At 43.5% G+C, this 19818-nt stretch overlaps 1 protein-coding gene across 1 annotated transcript in view; it reads left to right on the top strand.

Annotated features, from left to right (window-relative positions):
• The window catches only part of LOC147891533 (protein ZINC INDUCED FACILITATOR-LIKE 1-like), a 227507-nt gene that overhangs the window by 114583 nt on the left and 93106 nt on the right, over positions 1–19818 (top strand). The window contains exons 8-12 of the mRNA XM_087387922.1: positions 4405–4454; positions 4592–4667; positions 10416–10646; positions 10743–10830; positions 11072–11157. Coding sequence (XP_087244048.1) covers positions 4405–4454; positions 4592–4667; positions 10416–10646; positions 10743–10830; positions 11072–11157 — 531 coding nt within the window. The remainder of the gene's footprint in view (positions 1–4404; positions 4455–4591; positions 4668–10415; positions 10647–10742; positions 10831–11071; positions 11158–19818) is intronic.

Here is a 19818-nt window from a genome sequence, read left to right on the forward strand (position 1 = left end):
GTCACTGTCACTGTCCTCTGCTGCAACATTCACTGCATCCAAGTCATCTGCTTTGGCTTTGGCTTTGCCTTTGCTTCCATTGCCTGCATCCTTTGTTTCAGCCTTCTTGGCTTTCTGATCCCGTATGAACTTGAAGCACTTAGACTTCACATGTCCCTTTTTGCCACAATAAAAGCATTCAATATCCTTTTTACCACGGGACTGACTGCGGGATTTGGACTTACTAGCAGATCTCCCCTTCTGCTGAGTCCTGCCTCTATCCTGTACCTGCAAGGCATTTGAAGACTTGCTGCTCGCATTATTCTTCCTGCTCATCTCCTCCATAAGGAGAGAGCTCTCTACATCAACATACATAAGAGTGACATTCGAATTTGACAGGGTGGTCTTGAAAGTGTCCCAACTCTCAGGGAGGGTACACAACAAGAAAGTAGCCTTGAACTCCTCATCAAGGTTCAATCCCTGTGCAATAAGCTGTGTAAAGATGGCATTGAACTCACTCAAGTGTGAGGTCATAGCTGTACCTTCCTTCATGCGAAGATCAACCAGCTTCTTCAACCAATAAACCTTACTGGCTGAGCTCTTTTGAGCATACAACTCTTCTAGCCTCTGCCATAGGCCATAAGAGGTCTTTTCAGCCTGAACATTGAACACAAGAGTATCAGAAATAGTGAGCATGATAGCTGCCCTTGCGGACAAATCAAGCTCTTCCCAGTCATCAGCTGCCATGTCAGATGGCTTGACACCCTTCACCCTTATGGGCTTAGAAATCTTCTTTAACAGAAGTACATTCAAGCACTGTTCTGCCCATAATGCATAATTATGTGCTCCTTCCAGTTTCTTTATGTTCAGAATTGAAGAATCACTTCCCCCTGATGCCATATCAGATAAGGAAAGTATCTGACTCCCTGCAAGTAAAAAAAAAAGACTGAATAAAATTCTGATTTCTCAGAAAAAACCTGCTCTATCAAGAGCCAGAAGCACTCAGAATAGTGCTGTTTTTACTGTCAAAAGAATCTGCAGCAAAACAGTAAATGTCCCTGCAATCACTGTACCTTCTGACAAACTGTACCGTGCTCAGATAGGCATAAAATTCTGATTTCTCAGAAAAAACAGTAAGTTCAGAATACTGCAGTTGCTCCACAAGTGCTTTAACAGTGTATAATCAGCTGACAAAACACAAAACACAGCTGTCCGCACAAACCACAGCTGTCCTGATCACTTCTCCCACCTCAGATGAGGTATTGCACTGATTGAATATGCATCAACCACTTGGCATACACTGTTGTGTTCACCCAAAAAAAAAATCAGACACTTCAGCCTGTCACAAGCCTGCAACAGAAAAATGGGACAAATCCCAAGCAATCACCCTTCTGCCAAGGGGATAAAAGGCATCTGAAGATCTTTGACAGTAACTCAAGTGCTCTCAAGCAAAATCTGAGCAAAAGCCCTTTGATCTGACACTTGTACCAAGTGAAAACAACCTCAACACTGAGGTAGCATACAAAATGTAAATCTCTCTGACAAAATCAACTAACAGTGTAATGCAAATACTGCCCTGTGTAGAAATGGCATACACAGATCCCAACGTACAAACACTCAATGAGGAACCTTTTGAGCACTGTCAACGATGGACAGTTAGGGACCGAGTAAACTCGATGCGCCCTGGCCAAGCGTGGCTCAAGTGAGGTTCTCTGAGTGTTGCACAAAAAATGTGACCTGCAAGAAAATGTCACCTCGACACTGCGGAAATCGAGACAAATGTGTGCTCTCTGGCACCACACTGCCTCAAGGCATACAAAGCATCACCTGCCAGGCAAAAGCCCTATGATCTGCTCACCCGTAAATTGAGATTCAAACTCAGTAAAAGCATATGTCCTCTTGCAAAATCAAGGCATTACCTTCCCAGAACAAAATAACTGTGCAATCAACCACACACTGTGGTTCTGGTCACCTCAAGCACGAGGGAAATGAAGGTACTTGCTGTACTTTCAAGAAAAACACAGTTTTGAGAACTGAAAGATTATCCTGAATGAAGAGGAATGAAGAGCAGAGTGCTCTTTCTCCTTCTCTTTCTTCCCAAAAAAAAAATTCTGCCTGCTGTACTTGATGTACCTGCGCACGTGTGCAGAATCCCAGAAGAGAGAAGCAAAAAAAATAAAATTTCGACGGTCTCCCTGATGCAGCTCCCTGTACCTGCGGAGTGTAGATCTGTATGCATGTACGGCTCCTGTACGGAGTCCGTACAGCAGGTACGGATGTCCGTACCTGAGCGCGCGCCGCGCGCTCTGGTTCCGCGCAGCCTGGTGCTGTGCACAGGTTGCCCCTGCGCAGGCTAGCAGCTAGCAGCTGCTGCCCTGCTCTACGCCCGCGCCCGTGCCCGAGTCGTGCCCTGCTCTACGCCCGCAACCGCGCCCGCGCCCGCGCCCTGATCTGTGCCCGCGCCCGCGCTGCTGTGCTCCGCTTGCCGCCGGTGCTGCCTGCGCCCGTCCGTACGGATGTACGGACGACGTACGTCCGTATGGCGCTGTCACCTGCTGGCCCGTTGGCCCGTGAAGAGGCTAGGTAGAGGTCGAGGGGGGGTGGGTAGGCAAGGGTAGAGGGAGAAGTGGCTCTGATACCAGTTGAAGGGGCTTGAAGGGGGAAGAAGAGCAAGAGGGAGAGAGTGAGAGAGAGAGAAGAGTGTGCGGGTGTGAAGTGTTGAGCCACACCACAAACTCATTAGTTTTATTAGGATTAGGTTTTACCCTATGACTGTCTTAAGACAGTCATAGGTGTCCTATCTTTAATAAAGGGGTGGCAATGTGCCTTTACCCCAACAACATGTAGCTACAACAGAGGTTCATGGCCTCTCTCTTGACGACGAGGATCCATTTGACCAGGGTTGGGCTTTCTAGTCCCTATGCTATGTGTGTTTGTGTTGGGTCAAATAAAGGTTCTCAGCCTTGAGTTGTTGCTCTAAATTGAATGTATTTGGAGTCAATAAGAGGTACTCTGCCCTGGGTTGTCTCCCAAAAATGAATGTAATGTCTTTTACTCTGGTTGATGGTATTGACCACCCAGTTCAAAGTAAGGGGGGATGACGAGTGATGGTTTGCCCTTGCCGGTTGCAAGCTGACTAAGAAGTCACTATCACACGGGAGGTGTTGGATAGTCGGACTTGCTCTTTGCAGTATTGCGGTGGAGGGGGGATTGCTCTACTCTTGCGTGTTGGGTCTCACTCTGAAGGGGGGTGTTGGAGATATCATAGTCGAAGAGTGTGTTGGTGTGTAGTACTAGGTCATCTAGTACTAGTCTATGTGTGTGAGTCATGTGTGAGCGCCACGTGTCATCATGGGACTTATCCCATATGCACTAGGTGCTAGTGTGTGAGTGAGTAGCCTATATAAGGCTTGTACTTCACTTGTCTTGTCATACTTGATGAATGAATGAAAGCCTTTCTTCATGTCTTCATTTGAGCATTATTTCCTCACACCCTAACTCTCTCTCTCTCTCTCTCTCTCTCTCTCTCTCTCTCTCTCTCTCTCTCCCTTCACTATGTTTCTAACATATACAATGATGCAAGTAAAGAATGTCAATTAGTAGAGAAGGGCTCACAAATCGTGAACGTAGAAAGATCTACAGGGTGATGGGCAGAGCAGGGGGACAAAATTAAAGCTTGGAGCTCCAGAATCAGAAGGGCACAGCTGAGAACCAAGCTGTGGTTCATGAAATGTTAAATTACAGATTGTCAAACTAAGAAATGTATCCTGTTAATTGGGAAGACCATGGGAAGAACTCTTGACCCCATAGGGTTCTAGGACCCATTTTTCACTGAAGGCTTAAGAAGCCCTAGACCTATCTTGTAAGTTGTAGAGAAAGGGCCTTCTGAAGCATTGAACAAGCCCACAGTCCACCAAAGAACGATCTTGACAGTTGCATCAAAGCTTTTCAAAATTCACATCCTTTGTAACATGATTAGTGATATAAACATGTGGGTCTATGTAAACATACCATTTGCAGGATGCCTTTCTAAGAAGTTAGATATAGCATGGTCTTGTAAAAATTCATTTGTGAGTAGAACAATATTTAAATAAACAAGCAACTTTTGCATTGGAGGTTGGGGTATGGTTGGAAGACTGAAGGGATGATTCTCTGTTTTACAACAGTTAAACAATCACAAAAGGTTAGCCTTCCTTTGAAGTGAATGGACTTATTGAGCATGTCAAACCTTTGGCTCTATAGATGTTTCCTTTGCAGGGTTATGGTTTCTTGTTTGATTGAAATTAGTGAAGATGCAAGGAAAGAAACGTTAACCCTTTAAAGAAATAAGGAGAAACACCCTAATTCTCTGCTCTAAGTTTGCAATGTCAACAGATGCTTTTTCTTATGGCAGCTGATTTTCTTTTCATGTGTCCGTTGCTGCAGCCTTCTGAGAAATACCCTGCAGTATTTCCAACTGGATCATTGTTTGACTCGTAAGCTCTCATCCTGCAACAAAAGACGAGCTTAGTGTCTGATATATTCATTCCAGGAAAGAGGACACGTTTTGACAAAGCAAATTTGGCAAAGCCTCCTTAATGATGGCCCTTCATATTTAATTTTCCTCTTGCAGGTTTCCTTATGCCTTGCCATGTTTATGCATCTCTGCATTTGCTGTTCTTGGACTTGTGGCAAGTTTTTTTCTTCCGGTATGCAATCTATCATGAGTATGCTAAAAGTATGATTCTTGAAAATATTCTCTCACATGAGGATAACTTTTTCTAGAGCAATTTGTCACAATCACGAAATGCTGGAAGATAGTGTCATCTCCAAAATGATCCGATTTACAAAGGGCCGTTTTCTTTTTATACCACTTGTGTTTTCTTATTAATTTCAAGAGTACTTTCCTTGTTGGCCTAACAAATAATGATTCAAATTGATGATAATGCAGACCTTTCCTTGGTGTTGCTAGATCCTTTTGGGTCTTATGTTGCTGTAATGTTTAAGGATAGATGTGCCTCCCTGTCAATGATGTATTGTTTGTGAACTTGGGCTTTAGAACGATGTCGCCTCTTTAGAAGAGAGCCCACAAGACTAAAAAGGTGCCTAAAGCCTCCAATTTAGGAAGAAAAGCCTGAAAGCTTGGCTTTTATGTAAAAGATGCTTTTAGAAAGCAGGCCCTAGCTTTTTGCTAGGCCAAGTCTATAAAAGAAAGGCCCCAGGCCTCCCAAATGTATTCAGAATTGTACTCAATTCTATGCTCTTTCAAGAGCTAGTTGTACAAATATTATTCTATTGCAATAAAGACCTTCGGGGGGGTCTAGCCCTTATTTCTAGGCTCTAGTGTGGTGTTTTGTCTTCTCTCCCCCACTCCCAGAGTTCTATCTTATTGCGAATCAACTATCTCTTCTCTAGGCTGAATTGTGATTTACCCTAGCTCCAAGATCTTGTATCATCTGCATGTGTGAGTGCCCAGAGAGGGAGAGCCTGCTGCGATTTCTGTTTCAGCCGCGTGTACTTGCTGCTGCGAATTCTTTCCCGGTAGCCTAGCATTGCTTTGATTTTGGTCAAAGAGTGCCCAGGACCCTTAAGGTTTGGTTTTAGTGGTATGAGAGTGTGGTTTTGCTACTTCCCTTGGTAGCAACGGTCTACAGACTCGGAAAAGACCTCTGTCAGGCGCGTATCGGGAGACCTCCGTAATCGCATCCGTCAGGCAGACAACACTTAGTGGGCAGAGACCTCAGTAATCGCCTTTGCCGGTTTGCATGGCACTAAGAGCAGGTTTGCTGCGTGGGGCAATAGAAGATCGCATATATTATTTTTAATTTCGCCACATACCCCGGACTAGTGGTTGAACCATACAACCAAGAGCCACACCCACCCATACTTCATTGTGCATCAGGCGGGCTCTAGTCTTCTCCTGTAAGCGTTTACCTCCTTGAAAGGAGTAGGGGCTTTGCAGTTGATTGCTGTAGACCCAGTCAAGTTGATTCGGTGGGTTCAATTTTCCATCTCCCACATCATGGTTTCAGAGCACGAGAGTTCAGCCACCAAAAGGCCCAGTACAGCCTCTAGACGATCCAGTAATAAGCATTCTAAGGGATCTGAGGACGACCTTAGTGAAGGATTTGTGAAAGCAAAGATCAGGGAGTTTCAGTCTCTGAAGCGAAAGCCTCGATTTCAGCATCTATTCGAGGAGATGATGACCAAGCAAGTCTCAACGTCGCCAAAAGAAAAGGAGATCAAGAGCTTTATCTGACTTCTCCATCAAAAGACTTTGGAGCCAGTGAAAATGCTTGCAGTTCATTCGTCAGTTTGACAGAGCCTTCAAAATGGGGCACTTTCGCGAGAAGTCCAAGTTAAAGATTGTAAGTCTTCACCTCACAAACACAGTGCCAATGCTTGGTGGGGAGCTCTTCTAGTTGCAGAAGAGGCTCCAAAGACATGGAAAGACTTTAAGAAGCAGTTTTATGAGCAGTTTTTGCCTAGGAATTTCTTTGATGATGTTCATACAGCCTGGGAAAGTGTGTGCATGGCAGCCTCTGACACCATCGAGTCATATAATCAAAAGTTTTGGACAGCTTATCTTCAGTCACACCCTTCAAAGAAATTTCAGAAAAGACAAAGCTTCGGAAGTATTGAGCGGGATTGCTTCCCAACATACGAACTCAAGTAAGCATTATTCAATGAAGATGAAGCCCTGAGATTTGATGCATTCAGCTTCCGTGGTTGAACTGTTAAGGGAAGACCTCCTTCACACTATGGCAAAAAAAGGGAAGGGTGTGGATACTAGCAAGAGGGTTGTGGCACCAGCCCAAGGTTCAAAGAGATTTTAGCCTCAGAAGTCGAGGGGCCCATTCAAGCTTGTCAAAGGGAAGTCAAAGTTTACTCCGAAACAGATTGAAACCTTCCGAAAGGAGGGTGAGTGTTTCCATTGTGGAAAAGAAGGGCATATGGCTGCCTAGTGCCCCGAAAGGCCTATGGGTCCAAGGGAGAAAAAAACGACAAGAGAACTGCCAAAGCCTATGGCGGGAGGAGTCCCATATATGTTGGGTACAACCACAAAACCAAGAAACTGAGAGCCTTGCGTCGGATGGGTTAAAGTAAGAGATCAGAATGCTTTCATTCTTTTTGATCCAAGAGCTACTGATAATTTCATTTCAGAAGATCTAGCATTGAGGCTAGGAATAAGACGAAAGAATTGGGATTATCTTTGGATGCAAAGCATGTTTTTGAAGGGGATCCAGTCAAAGTCACACCTTTGATTGGAAAGCTTAGAATTCTTGTACATAACTATGTATACCACGAAGAGCTTTATGTTTCACCTCTCAAGCATTATGATGCTATTTTGGGTATGTCGTGGTTCCATAGAAAGGTGGTAGTCCTTGATTCGAAAGCAAAAACTCTCAGTTTTTTGCATCGGAATAAGAAACACAAGGTTTTGGCCAAGGAAAAGGCAAGACCATTCCAATTGTATCAAATATTTCCATTGCTAAATCAACAAAGTCTGCAATTTCTGCGTATATGGTCTTTCTTCAAGACAAAGAGGGTGAACCTCAAGTGGGAATAAGTACTTAAAAAAAAGGAAAATCTCAGTTTCTAGAATCTTTCAAAGATTCGTTTTTCAGATTCTCTACCAAGAGAGCTTCCTCTAGAACGACCCGAAGATCATGTTATAGGGCTCCTTCCAAGAAGTGAGCCCCCGAATCGAGCACCTTATCGTGTGAGCGCAGCCCAGACTGAAGAAATAATGGCACAGGTACATGATTTGCTCTCCAAAGGACTTATCAAGCCTAGTTCGTTGCCCTTTTGTTCACCAATGCTTTTAGTTCAAAAGAAGGATGGCTCTTTTCATATGTGTGTGCATTATAGAGCTCTTAATAAAATGACAGTGAAGAACAGGTTTCCAATCCCTCGCATAGATGCAGACTGAAAGGGGCCACGATTTTCGGTCGTATTGACTTCAAAAGTGGATATCATCATATAAAAATCCATGACAAGATGTCCATAAGACAACTTTTCGGACCACTTTTGGACTTTATGAGTTTTTGGTGATGCCTTTTGGGCTTACCAATGCACTAGCCACTTTCAATCGCATGATGGACGTAATTTTCAGATCTTGCAGGCACTTTCTTTGATGATATTTTGGTATTTTCTAAGACAAAAGAAGAGCACAAAGAGAACTTGGCTACTGTGTTTAAAGAACTCAGAAATCATAAGCTTTTTATTAATGCCAAAAAGAGTGAATTCTTTATTGATGAGATTCATTATCTTGGACACATTATTTCCAAGAAGGGATTCGGATGGATCCAGCCAAGATTAAAGCTATATAGGAATGGCTAGAGCTCACCTTGGTACGTGAAGTATGCAGCTTTCTTGGGCTTTGTTCCTATTACAGATGCTTCATCCGACACTTTGCTGATATAGCAGCCCCCTTACATGACTTGACCAAGAAAAATGTAGTTTTCAAGTAGGGAGAAAGACAAAAGGACAGCTTTTAATGCTCTGAAAGAAAAGCTAATGACCGAGCCTATTCTCATTGTTCCAGATTTATAGAAACCGTTTCATGTGGATTGCGATGCATGTGGAGAGTGTGTGGAAGCTGCCCTCCATCAAGAAGGTCGGGTTATAGCTTATGAAAGTAGGAGGCTGCATGATGCCGAGATGTTTTTGGGTGTTTATGAGAAAGAGATGATAGCAGTTATTCATGCTTTAAATATTTGGAAGCATTATCTTCTTGGAGCTAACTTTAGAGTCAAGACCGACCACCAGAGCCTCAAGTATTACTTGACTCAGACCGAGATCTCCGAAAAGCAAATGAAGTGGGCAAATCACATGGCCAGATTGTTTTTGGCACAGATTTTCAAGCACCACGGGATGCCTAAGTCGATTGTTAGTGATCGAGACCCCAGGATGACTAGTTTATTTTGGAGAGCATTATTTGATAATATGGGTACGAAGTTGGACTTTTCATCTTCTTTTCATCCTTAGTCAGATGGACAAGGTGAGAATGCTAATTCCACGGTATTGGATCTTCTCAAGTGTTATGCATCCGAGCGGAAGGTCGAATGGGAAAAGTATCTTCCTCTTGTGGAATTCGCATACAATAACAATGTTCATAGCTCTACAGGAAAAGCCCCATTCGAAGTTATTTATGGAAAGGTGATTTTGCCACCTATCTTTAGAGCAAAGGACAAGATGTTTGCAGCCGACCAATATGCCCGAGACTTAGATACAGCTTTTTGTCAAGTTCGGACAGCAATTGAAAGATCTCAACAAAAACAAAAGAAGGCAACAGACAAGCACCAGAGAGAGATGAATCTCCAAGAAGGAGACTGGGTGCTACTAAAGAAGGAGACTGGCTCTAGACTTGCAAGGAACGAATTCAGGTTGAGATGTTCATGTGGGCACAAGTGCTGGTGGCTCTGCTAGCTCACCCTCAACATGCACACAGAGTTTGCGAGTTCTGTACATAGTCAAACACAACAACTTTGTAATGGTCCACCAACCATATAATACACCCTTTTTCCCTTGGCTGCTTGCATCTATTGTACATATCACAATGCATTTACTAGTCTGCTCATCTGGATTTGAAAAACCCTTAGAATCATTCAAATCATCCTTTTCAAACTGCACCCCAATTGAATTCTACAGTAAACCTTTGGCTGTATGTTGCTCCCTTAGGTGGAATAATGGCTCCAAATCCTCCTTAACATCATTTGTTCACACGGTTCCCACCTAGTGAATCATTCGATTCAATAACTCTGACTGCTCCAACCTGAGTAAAGCTCTCCTGCCCATTGCCTATCAATACCCATTCTTCCAGCACCTATCTCCTTGTGCGACCCTTTTGGTCCCCTTTTGACTACTTCCAAGTGCTTGACAATCTACTCACGCTTCACCTCCAGCTGCCTGCCGCCTCAGCCTAGAAACGTACACTTTGGTGCACTCATCAGCCATCGATCAAATATTCTCCATATTTCCTTAATCCTGTGAGCATAATTGACTCTGCCGCCTACCGAGAAAAACACACTTGAGTACACTCACCATTGCTCAAATATTCTCCATATTTCCTTAAAATCCCGTGTGCATAATCGACTAGCCATCGCTCCTTGTCATCGACACCCTCTACGATCCTTGTCATTAGGTGACACCTCACATCACACCAATCAGCTTTGTATTTTGTATCATTTTCACGATTCCTCCGATAACTACATTTCCCCCCTCTAGCTTGAGCTTCCATGCTGACCGTAGGACGATCTTCATGATTCTTGTTGCATCTCGAAGCTCATGGAAATCCCCATCTTCCATGGTGAAGTGGGGTTAAAACTTCACATATTAGAACACCCTTTTGCAAAAATTTAATTAGCATAACACAATTTATGATTTCTTTTTTATACGCCATCAATGAATTTTATGAGTAAAATCGTATCAAGTGTGTGCTTATCTTTTCACAGGAAAGTCTGCATAAACATCCAGTTGTGTCCGAGACAAGCTTTAAAAAGGTTGAAGAGGGTTTGGAGAGCGAAAACCACGGCAACGAAACTGATGATCCAAAAGATAAAGTTGTGGAAATCCACATAACTGAGAACAATGTGGCTGAGAAACCTCTTTGGAGAAATTGGGGAATGGTGGCTTCAATTTTTATGTATTGTATTTGGGGATTGCATGATATGGCATACTCAGAGGTTTGAAACCTGGTACTCCGAGTTGAAGTGTTGTATCTAGGGATTGATGCACCAAATACTCTGCTTTTATTATGGACACTTGTGTAATTTTTACAGGTATTTTCTTTATGGGCTGTGAGCCCTGTGATTTATGGAGGTCTAGGATTCACAACTTCTGAACTGGGTGACGTGCTTGCTGGATCTGGTATGACAAGATACATCTAGCGCTCTAGAATAGTAGAACTAAAAGAGTCAGCAACAAGCTTCTAATATTGTGTGCCTGATTGTTCAATCTTTGACGCCTAATGTTAATGGAATATGAGTATGCTTTTGCCTTGAGAGATATGAACAAAGTTTGTCAAAAAGCCTTTTTTTAAGATCCATCTGTTTCGATTTTTTGAACATGTGTAAAAGATTGTTTGTAACTTATGCTTGTTGTTTCAAAGGAGCTGCACTCCTTCTGTTTCAGCTTCTTCTGTTTCCACGGTTGGCAAAAATGTTTGGAGCTATTCAAATGGCTCGAATACCAGCGGTAAGAGCTATTTCCTTTTTCTGTATGATAGCTTAATGGTCCGGGAATGTTTATTTTGCTCCAAAAAATTCAGGCGGAAAAGGAAAGAAGGCTTTTGTCATGTTCTTCATGTTGATGGCTAGCTAAATTTCTGATCAACATTTGCAAGTATGTAGCGATATCGATTACAACATCAAATTAAAATTTCGTACCATGTTTACAGCATCAAAGAAGAGCGTGGTTCTCTATCAGCATTTGGTTTGGCTATCTGTCTAGTTTATCAAAACGTATAAATGCTCAAGTTGTTTCTTCACGGTCAAATTTTTTTTGCTTGAAATTGATTTTTATTAAAGAGAGAAAGAAACATGGCGCTCCTTGCGTCCCCTCTAGCCTCTCCCTCCTCCCCGCCCCTTCCCGTTGATACACAGAAAACGGTATAGACAAAATAAGCTAAGATAACACACATGCACCAACCTTTGATTCCAGTAAACACAAAAAATCACTCAGATAGTTTCTTCTTCTTCACAAAATTCCATGTGATATACATACTCAGGAAGGTCCTCCTCATCAACTAGAGTTACCCTTGCCCATTCCTCTTCTTTCACTTGCAAAAGCAAAGACCACTGGTACCCAAGAACCTCATTGAACAACACTTCAATCTGAAAACCCTCAAAATACACAGTGAGTACTTCTGGGCCAAGCTCCAGAGATAAAATCATCATATACTTTTAGGTTTGTATAAGAGAAAACAAACTGCAGTAGGAACCCGAGGGATCAGCAGCAATGTGGGCTCGAGTTTAAGAGCACGTGCACCAGTATCCAGAGCAGGGATCCTTGACACAGGCACTGAGACAAACCCCCACAAAAAAAACTGACTGAACATGAACCACACAGACTCGGAGAGAACCAAAAGACTACACAACCCGAAACAGATAAACTTAGAACTGAACTTTCCCCCAAAACTCAGAAAATAGCTAGCCTCAGAATTCTATGAACCCACAGCCAAAACTCCTAAGCTTCGATCAAGCACAACAGCACGTAACTCTTCACTTAGTCATAACTGCGCCACAGCATCTCCTTCAGGTGGAGAAAACCAGCAACATGGCCTCTCTTATCATCACGAAGCATTCAGAATCTGTCTACTCCAAATTTGCAGTTGAGATTCACAGCCAAGCACCCCAAGACTCCAGCAAAAGCAAACAGCCTGTACTCATCGCACAAGCCAAGTCTCTTAGGCTCCCAACAAGAGTAAGCAGCTCGTAGCTTGGCATATGATCAAGATATCGCGACAGCATCACCTACCCTGTCGCCCAAGGTCATCCACGCAAAGGTGATTGCCTCACAGCTCCTGTACTTGCTCACAGAGCACCTGCGTCTCGCTTCTCCTTCGCGCCTGCATAGTAGCGACACCACAGTATCGCTTTCTTTGTCATCAAGCCTCAGCATCCATAGCTCTCTTCAAATACGGCAGCCTAACCTCTAATCACATGCCCTCCTTAGCACGATGATCCTGGCCCGTATCAAGAACTCCGGCCAAAGAAACCTGGTCCTTTGTCACTTACTAACTCCAAAGGCATTCCAAATCTACAGCATATATCTTCATATACAAACTTGCTAACTTCCTTAGCATTCACTGCACGGACTGCTCGTGCCTCTGCCCATCTTGAAAGATAATCCACTGCTGTGAGAAGATAAGATTTTCCCCTTGCTGTCATAGGTAATGGACCTATTGCATCTATCCCCCATTTTTTAAAAATATTATAAGCCATGATTACATTCCTCAACTTAGGAAGCAAAACCCTTCTCCCCATTTGTTGGCATTGTAGACATGATCCACACCAATGCTGGATATCTCTCTGGAGTGAGGGCCACACATATCCTTCCATTAAGATTTTCTTGAGCATAGTCCTCCACAAATCCCTTCATGATTTGATTCCAAAATGTGGATCACTTCCTCTTGCCATGGAACCCTCCTGAGCACAAGATCAGCTCCCTTCATAAAAAGTACATCATCAATAAGACAATAAGACTCACATGCCTTCACAAACCTTTGCCTTTTCCCTTTTGGAACCTCTTCTGGAATTCTACCTGTCATGAGAAAAGTTTCCTCCTTTCCTAAAGATTCTCTCCCTTTATACCAAGGCTCTTGAACCCTGATTGCATAAACCTGTACTTCCTCTTTATTACAAGCAGCATCATGAGCTTCTTGATTTTTGCTTCTGTCTATATGCTGGAGTATCCATTTATCAAAATACTTTAACTGTTTATTTACAGCCACAACCCAATTCTTTAAGTGTCAATGCTTTGTCTTTCAAATTCCCAGTATTTGCTTCACAACCAGAAGAGAATCTTCTTGAAATTCTACCTGTCATGAGAAAAGTTTCCTCCTTTCGTAAAGATTCTCTCCCTTTATACCAAGGCTCTTGAACCCTGATTGCATAAACCTGTACTTCCTCTTTATTACAAGCAGCATCATGAGCTTCTTGATTTTTGCTTCTGTCTATATGCTGGAGTATCCATTTATCAAAATACTTTAACTGTTTATTTACAGCCACAACCCAATTCTTTAAGTGTCGATGCTTTGTCTTTCAAATTCCCAGTATTTGCTTCACAACCAGAAGAGAATCTTCTTTGATTGTAAGTCTTTTTATTCCCATCTTTATACTTCTCTGCAAACCTTCAAACAGAGCTGAATATTTCAGCTTCATTGTTGCTACCCACCTTCAGCTCTAAACCTGTTTTAAATATCATTTCACCTTGAGGGTCATAAATTACAATTCCCCCTAAAGCTTTGTTTAAGCTTTTTTTGAACGATCCATCAAAGAAAAGCAAAAAACTGTTCTCCAAAATCTGCTCCTGCCTTTCCTCCTCCTCCTCTTCAACTTCCTTGACTAAGATTGGCATCTCCTTATATGTAAGTAAATTTGCAAGTGTTGCTCGTGTAGTATCTTCAACCAAGAAAGAGAAAGAAAACTCTTGTAATCAGCTTCATCTTCTTCCAATTCCAAGGGCATGACATCAGTGACCTTCCTTTCAAGATTAAGCACACTCACAAGCTTCCCTTTCCCTTTCTCTTCATATGTAGGCTTTGCTGCCCCATTACTGGCTGAAGATTTAGCCTCCTTTATCTCACCTTCATGATCATTTGACCTGTTATTCAGATTTAGAGGAAGTGAGTATACATCACCACCTGCTCTGGGAGGCTTGTCACATTGTGAACTATAGTGACCCCATTCTAAATAGTTAAAGCACTGAACATAAGGAGCATAAATCCTTTGTCCCTGTCTAGCTTGCTGAGGAGCTTGAAAATTCAAAGTAGAAGTACCTCCAACTCCTCTATCACCTGGGACACCACCACGCCCTCTCAAAAGAGCGAAGCTCTTTTACCTCCACTTTGACACGTATATCTGACTTCAAACTTGTAATAAACCTGTCCTTCTTGATGATGTGAGGTGGGACCTCTGGCAAAAGGGCTGATTGCCATCTATTCCACATAATGGTGAAATTTCCCAAAGAAGCATCAACACTCTGGTCTGGCCTCTGATGCAAAAAACACCTCTCTCTCCAGAGACCATCTGCATCTTTTTGGCAAGCAGACCGAGCTAAAAATGCAACTCTTACCTCATCATATGTGGGATTCCTATGCTCCCCTTGCTCATTTTGGCAGGCTTCCATAAACCTCTGCAGCCACAAACGGGCCTCCCCCATCAAGCAGAAGGACAATATTTGCAATAAAACCTTTGGAACATTTCTATCCTTGATCAAAGCTGAAAACTCCATGCCTTCAATCAACCTCTCAGGGTCCTCATTGGGCAAACCATAGAATCTTGGAAAATCTTGAGCCATTTCCAAACTCTTGGGCCTTCTTGATTTGGGTGGACTTCACTCACCAATTCAAAAAGTGCACTCCCCAGCAAGATCGCCAAAACAATGATACACAGAAAATGGTATGGACAAAAGAAGCTAAGATAACACACACACACACCAACCTTTGGTTCCAGTAAACATAAACAATCACTCAGAAAGTTTCTTCTTCTTCACAAAATTCCATGTGATATACATACTCAGGAAGGTCCTCCTTATCAACTAGAGTTACCCCTGCCCATTTCTCTTCTTTCACCCGCAAAAGCAAAGACCACTGGTACCCAAGAACCTCATTGAACAACACTTCAATCTGAAAACCCTCAAAATACACACTGAGTACTTCTGGGCCAAGCTCCAGAGATAAAATCATCATATACTTTTAGGTTTGTATAAGAGAAAACAAATTGTAGCAGGAACTTGAGGGATCAGCAGCAATGTGGGCTCGAGTTCAAGAGCACGCGCACTAGTATCCAGAGCAGGGATCCTTGACACAGGCACTGAGACAAACCCCCACAAAAAAGACTGACTGAACATGAACCACACAGACTCGGAGAGAACCAAAAGACTACACAACCCGAAACAAATAAACTTAGAACTGAACTTTCCCCCAAAACTCAGAAAAGAGCCAGCCTCAGAATTCTATGAACCCACAGCTCGATCTGTTTGTCGATGAACCCTCAGAATTCTATGAAGTTCTGATTATCTGTACGCACAATGAATTCTCGGTTGAGGATGAAGAGTTCGAGCTTTTGTATGGCACGTTTTACCGCAAGGATTTCTTTTTCGATAGAGTGGTAATTTAATTCAGCTCCTTGAAACATGCCAGATCGGAAAGCACAGATAATTTCCTGTGTTGGGGTTTTCTCAAGTAACACCACACCCCAAAATTGGTCGGAGGCATCAGTTTCAATTACCAGGGTACCAGTGGCAGAAGGAATGTTCAGCGAGGGCAGATTCTGAATTTTCTCCTTGATGTGTCGGACAGCTTCTGTTTGAACTTCAGCGTAGATCCTTCCAGCAAGCATCCCCTCGATCCACTCCACCCGTCAGCCTCTTCTAGATCACGTAGCCACCTTGCATGTGATCCAGAAACGCCAATCTCCTCATCACGTAACACCTCGCCATCCAAAAAGCTTATGAAAATATTGACATAGTCATGTTCACATGCACACCCTCCTTTCCAAATCAATTCGGCCACCTCAGCTTCATTCAGCCACCTCAACGATGACATTTTACCACTCTCAAAGATTTTCCCCCAAATTCATACACCAAGCATTAAATGCTCATTTTCCAAACCTTAGATGTTGATGCACACATGGTTCTAGTTAGGCATTCAATCACTTGCATGCCACTTCTAATCTCCTTAGATCAAACCAACTCGACTCATGGGAAAGTTCACATGACTCGAGACAAAAGGAAAGACACTCATGACATTATAAACATGTGACACATGACAACATTTCGGAGCACATGGTATCACATCACCACATAGACAATGTTGGAAACCATGCTTTGGATATTCTTGGTGCTCCCACATTGCGTTTCATCATATCCCACGAGCCCCTGCAAAGACATTTATAATCTCAAAAGAATATTTACATCAGTACAAGGCCTTTTGATGAGAGTACCCATTGACTCAAAACCATCACCCACTAGCTATGTGCATACCTATGTGCCTACCCTCAAACATGCAACAAGTGAAAAAACTATGGACATTTTTTGGCATATCACCATCTCCCCCATTGCCTCCATCCCTCTCCCCCCCTTCATGCCCCTGCGTGGTGCCCCACAAAAGCTCTCCCGCCCCTGCCTGCCTCGAAACCCCCCCTTCCCCCCAAAAAAAAGTGTTCGCCCCCTCCCCGTCTGCAGCACGCATTGCATGCTGCCTTTATGTTGCTGTTGGTGTGCGGGTTTTCTCTAGTCGCTCCAGCCCCCTCCGGCCAGTTTGATGTGGCGTCTACTCCCAGAGCCTGAGCTCCCCCTCTATCTTGGCCTGGCTGGTTCGAACAGCGTGGCAGACCTGAAAGAGAAGCGCATGAAACAAGTCTTTTCCCTGCTCCTTCCCAGTCTTGGGCTTGCTTTTTTGGGCTATTGCTTCCTGCAGAACCCCCTCCCTTTTCCCTCTTCTTTTCCTGTTTTTTCAGCCAGCCTTTTTCTTTTTCCGTCTTCTTTTCCCTCTTGCTAGCAAGTTTTAGTAATTTGTTTTGGTATAGGGAAGAAATCTTGGTGGTGAACTCCTTTGGTGTGGCAAGAAGGGCTATTGCAGCAGCTCCCTTAACTCCCATAGCTGTTCGGATTACAATTTTCCTAGCGGATAAACAGCACGTGAGGACTGCCATTCAGTTCCTCTAGGAGCCCTCAGGCAGAAAACAACAGCAAGTACTTCCAAAATGAACACAATCCTAAATAAAGAAGATAATTGCATAACTTGTTGTCGGTCAGTGAAATCGGCACACCTCCTGTGATTAGGTGCCCAACAACAGCCCGAAACAGCCCGAAGAAGAACTAGAACAGCATAAAGAAAGAAAGAAACAAAGAAAAGTTTATTAAAGTCTTCGAAAGACCGATGGGTCTATGAGACTGTGAAAAATCTTGATACAAACAAGTTGTGTGTGTGGAGCTACTAAACGAGCTTCCGCTCCAATGCAAAATACAAAATGATTAGTGCTGAGTGCTACATAGTCATGTCAGAATGATGATCATCTACACAATACTAACATCCTCATCATCAGAGCGTCAAGGGGGATGAGGTAGTGAGGGCATGAAGTCAGAGATAGAGTGTTGGTGGCTACCCACGGACGTGGTCCTGTGTAGTCTCCTGGTCGTAGCTCTGTGTCTGATAAGGGCTACTGTGACCCTTGTCGGTGGAGCCCCAACTTTGAACAAGGAAGGAATATCCCGAAGTGTAACATGTGCATCAACCCTCTTTTTGAGTTGTCGTGTCGCTGGCTCTGTGTCACAATCATGACAGGGCCGCGTGGTGTGGGACTCTGCATGGTCTGGTTGGAAGAAATTAGTGATTGAGCCTTGAGAAGAGTCTATCAAGGATGTCTGCTCTTGTCTGCGTGATCGAAGTAGACGCTCGCGGAGTTTGATTGCCTCGTGAATGAAGGCGGGTAAGCATCTCTAGTCTGGAAAGGAGAGAAAGCGGGATAATATCCCAGAGCTATCTTTAAAGAGGCAATAGAAGTGTCCTCAAATCTCATAGTATACTGGGCATCTGAAAATGAAATGCTTCTCCGACTCAATCTCCTGTGTATCACATAATGTGCATATGCGTCTCTCCTTGGGCAAACTCTCAGTTCTGCCACTCTTAATGCGAAGTCTATGTGAAGAGACCCAAAACTGCTCAATAGAGATCTTCAGTGAGTGGGGTAGGTGGATCTGTGTATATCCTGGTGGGTCGATAAAACCATCCGCTGTGATATGTAAACAATGATCCCTGTAGAAGCTGAGCTTCACTAGAAGCTCGTTGGGTCCCAACTAGGTCTTGAAAGTGTGTAGCTGCAAAAGATCCTCACGAATGATCTGGTTGACCTCATGAGATAGGAGAGGGGAAAAAGACACGTAAATGGGGAGTCTATCCATGTGGAGTCCCAATCGCTCAAAACATCTCTCTATGTGTGCAAACTAGCATCTTTGATCGCCTGTTGCTACTGACAGTGCCATAGAGGAGGACAATGCTAGCCACGGTAATCTGTTGCATCTAGAAGTGCAATCTCTGTATCCCCTAACCCGATATAGGTAGGTGATAGCCTGAAATGCTACATCAAGCTATAGTGGAGATGACCCAAACTCAGCCTGAATGATCTGGTGAGGAGCTGATGGCTTACTACGAATCATTTGTGATAGCTCCACCTATAGATGCTCCACCCGAGTCCACTCTACATCTAACAGATCCGGCCCCCAACTAGGGCTTCCATACATCCCCGCTGGGTGGACCAAGGAGTCAAAAAGAAAGTCCTTGGTCCGCAGGTCTTGGAAATGTGAACGGAAGCATTACCTCTCTAGTCTTGCTGATGAAGGGTATCATTTGCTCAGTTGGTCCAGCATCGCTGGTCTCATAGTAAAGATAGGTCCAAAGAAGAGAACCTGTATATAACGAAACAATCTCAACTGGCGACCCGTCGGAAGTGAACTGCTCCCGCTGCATAGTGGCTCGGGATGTGTTGAAGATCATGACCTTGGATTTACCAAGGTTGACCTTCAAATCATGGGAATCACAAAAGGACTATAGTGCATCTAGGTGTCTTTGAAGACCCTTTGTTGAGGAAGTTAAGAGTGCCACGTCATCTGCGTATAACAAGATCTGAATCAGAGTGGCAGCAAGAGTGTGGGAGGGGTTTGCATAATTGTCTCAAGCTCATCAATGTAGAGGCCAAACATGGTTGGTGATAAAGGACACCCTTGTTTGACCCCAATAGTACTCGTGATCTCATTTGTCCATCTAGACCCTACCCGAACTTTGCCTAAAACCCTCTCGTAAAGTGCCATGACAGCCCAAATGATCTCCTGGTCATAACGAAGTCTTGTAGATGTTTGATGAGGCAGGCTCTTGGAACCATATGAAAGGTTTTGCGAAAACCCACAAATCAACAAAAAACCCTCTGTTCCTTGTCCTTGCCTCCTTAATGATACACCTAAGTGTGACGATGTGATCCGTGGTTCCATGATCACGTCGAAATCCAACCTATCCATCTGCTCTAAGTCCTTGCATCTCTGCAAATCGACTGACCTCAGAATCAAGCCCTGAGGCATAAATCTTGGACATAACATGTCCAATCATAATGGTCATGTAGTTCTCCAGACTCATGGGAT

This window comes from Dipteris shenzhenensis, chromosome 17 (genome assembly GCF_047967505.1).
Source record: "Dipteris shenzhenensis isolate YYH24624 ecotype China chromosome 17, Dip_SZ_1.0, whole genome shotgun sequence".
Classification (NCBI taxonomy): domain Eukaryota; kingdom Viridiplantae; phylum Streptophyta; class Polypodiopsida; order Gleicheniales; family Dipteridaceae; genus Dipteris; species Dipteris shenzhenensis.